The 2,519-nt window shown below is 46.1% G+C and overlaps 1 protein-coding gene across 4 annotated transcripts in view; it reads right to left on the reverse strand.

The window, feature by feature from the left end:
- Positions 1 to 633: 633 nt before the first annotated feature.
- Positions 634 to 2,519, reverse strand: part of pax7b (paired box 7b) — a 100,638-nt gene continuing 98,752 nt past the window's right edge. For all 4 annotated transcript variants that reach the window (XM_063208461.1, XM_063208459.1, XM_063208460.1 and 1 more), the window contains exon 9: positions 634 to 1,426. In XM_063208461.1, the coding sequence (XP_063064531.1) occupies positions 1,311 to 1,426 (116 nt within the window). In that variant the 3' untranslated portion in view covers positions 634 to 1,310. The remainder of the gene's footprint in view (positions 1,427 to 2,519) is intronic.

Genomic DNA, 2,519 nt, shown 5'->3' on the forward strand with positions numbered 1-2,519 from the left:
TCTCCATCAATTATGTGTGTCATATGAAAAAAAACTAGCAAATGAGAAAAACAAACTACAAAAAAAGGAAATTGTAAACAAAAATTATAATTACATTAATTATAAACAGTATAGACCAACCACGATTGCAATAATAACAAATAGATTTAAGACAGCTGCAATTTTTTTCTTTCTTTCATTTCATTTGATCGTTCATTTGAAAAAAGCACTATAAACAAATGTGGTCAAAAATAGTGTGGAATGAATTCGGGATGGGTAGGCGCAGGGCGGGGATGGGCGGGCGTGCGGTCCGACTCTGGCGGTCATCCGCGTTTTCATCTAACATCGTCTAGCGATGATGCAGGGACGCTTCAGATGTCCATCTGTCCATTCGTCCGTCTGTCCGTCATTCCCGTTACAATAAGTCACTCATTTAGTTGTTTGTCCCCGCCGGCCTATGAGGCCCTGAATGGGTCCTTTTGTGGATGCTGCTGGAGAGCGATCGGGAGGGTGTTTGGGGAGTAGGGCTCCAGGCTGGAATGGGGGGGGGGGTCGAGCGGCAGCACCCAGTGGTGGTGCCTCCCCATGTGGGGCCGTGTTGACTGTCACGTCCCCCCTCTGTTGGGTCCATGTTGGGTCCATGTTGGCTCCGTGCTGGCGGTGTGGTGTGTGTTAAGGAATGATGCTATACGGCTACATAGCGAGTCCCAGTCTGAAATGGCTTTGACTTGCATTTGTGTCTCTCTGGTGCTATGGTGTGTACGTAACGTTTGCTCTGTACAGAGTCACTTGAGTCTGACCTACAAGCTCCCCAAAGCACCATGACAAGCTCCACCGTACCCCATCCACCACCAGGCTCTGACTACGGTTGGGGTCCTGCCTGCCTGCTGGCGTTGAATACGAGCACACACGGTGTGCGAGCAACAACAACAACAATAAAAACAAAACAAAAATGAAGCGCAAAAAAGTGAAGGAAAAAAAAACACAAGCAAAACAACATGGCTGATTGCTGGTGAGAGGTGGAAGGAATGTGGTTTGGCAAGGGGCAAGGTGAGTGTCTCTTTCTGTGTGTGTGTGTGTGTGTGTGTGTGGTGTGTGTGGTGTGTGTGTGCTCGTACTCGCATGTGTGTTCATGCTCGCATCTGTGCGTGCGTAGGTGTGTGTCCGAAAAAAAGCGAAGTGGAGAAAAAAAAGAGCAGAGAACGTTCTTGTCCATTTAGTGGTTGGAGTTTGAGGAAGAGGAAGAAGAGGAAGAGGAGGGCGAGGGCAAGGACGAGGAGACGGAGATAGAGATGGAGACGGAGACGTAGATGGAGATTGAGGGGAGGGCATCAGTAGGCCTGTCCCGTCTCCACCTGCAGCAGGCCCAGCACGGCCGAGTGGTCCCCCAGCTTCATCCTCCTCTGCGTGGACAAGCTCACGTTCTTGGCCAGATAGTCCACTGCAGCTGGGGAAGAAACACACAAGACAAAACAACATCCATCTGTTAGAACAGTGATTCTCAAAGTGTAGTCCGGGGACCACTGGTGGTCCGCAACAGAGTTCAGGTGGTCCGTGAGGGGAATTCGACTAAAAAAGTTTGAGAAACACAATATTAAAAACACATTACATTACACTACAGTTAGCTGATGCTTTTATCCAAAGCACCTTACAGTTATTTACAGGGTATTACAGTCCGTGGAGCAGTGTGTGGGGTTTAGATGCCTTGCTCAAGGACACCTCAGCCATGAAGGGTGGAAAGGATTGGTAAGGGTTGGGATTGAACCTGCAACCCTCTGATCTTAAGACCACCTCTCTAACCATTAGGCTGTGGCTCCTCGTATGTGTTTACAGTCACAATGGCTTTGAGGGTCCAATATACGTACAGTAGGCCTACAATATTTTCAATTCCAAACACAAACATCCATCTATGACATGTGCTTAATATGTACCATTCCACCAGTGGAGCCCCTTGCTATTCCTTTTAAAAGCTTAGCCACCATAGTACTACTCCATAACGATATGGGGTGCTTAAGTCACACCCTTCTACTTATGGACTGGCGACCACCTATACACACACACACATGCACGCACGCACGTACGCACGCACGCACGCGCACACACACACACTCTCTCTCTCTCTCTCTACACACCACACACCCACACACAACACACCTATAACAAACTTGGTAATAACAAACGTATCACAGGTACTGTGCCCTAATGCAAATACAAACCCCAACTCCGATGAAGTTGGGACGTTTGGTAAACAGTGAATAAAATCAAAATGCTATCAATTTCAAAACATTCAATCTATTCATTAGATGGAGAATAGTGAAAAGACAACATATTAAGTGTTAAAACCGAGAAAAAATATTGTTTTGGGGGACATATGTACTCATTTCTAATTTGATAAATCCAACACGTCTCAAAAGAGTTGGGACGGGGACAATAAATGGCAGCAAATGTCGAGGAAGACTAAAAACAAAACAAAAGACAACACTTAACAGTTAAATACATTAACCGATGAGATGATTTTATATAAAAAACAGTGTTAATTC

Source organism: Engraulis encrasicolus, chromosome 10 (assembly GCF_034702125.1).
Source record: "Engraulis encrasicolus isolate BLACKSEA-1 chromosome 10, IST_EnEncr_1.0, whole genome shotgun sequence".
NCBI classification, from domain to species: Eukaryota; Metazoa; Chordata; class Actinopteri; order Clupeiformes; family Engraulidae; genus Engraulis; species Engraulis encrasicolus.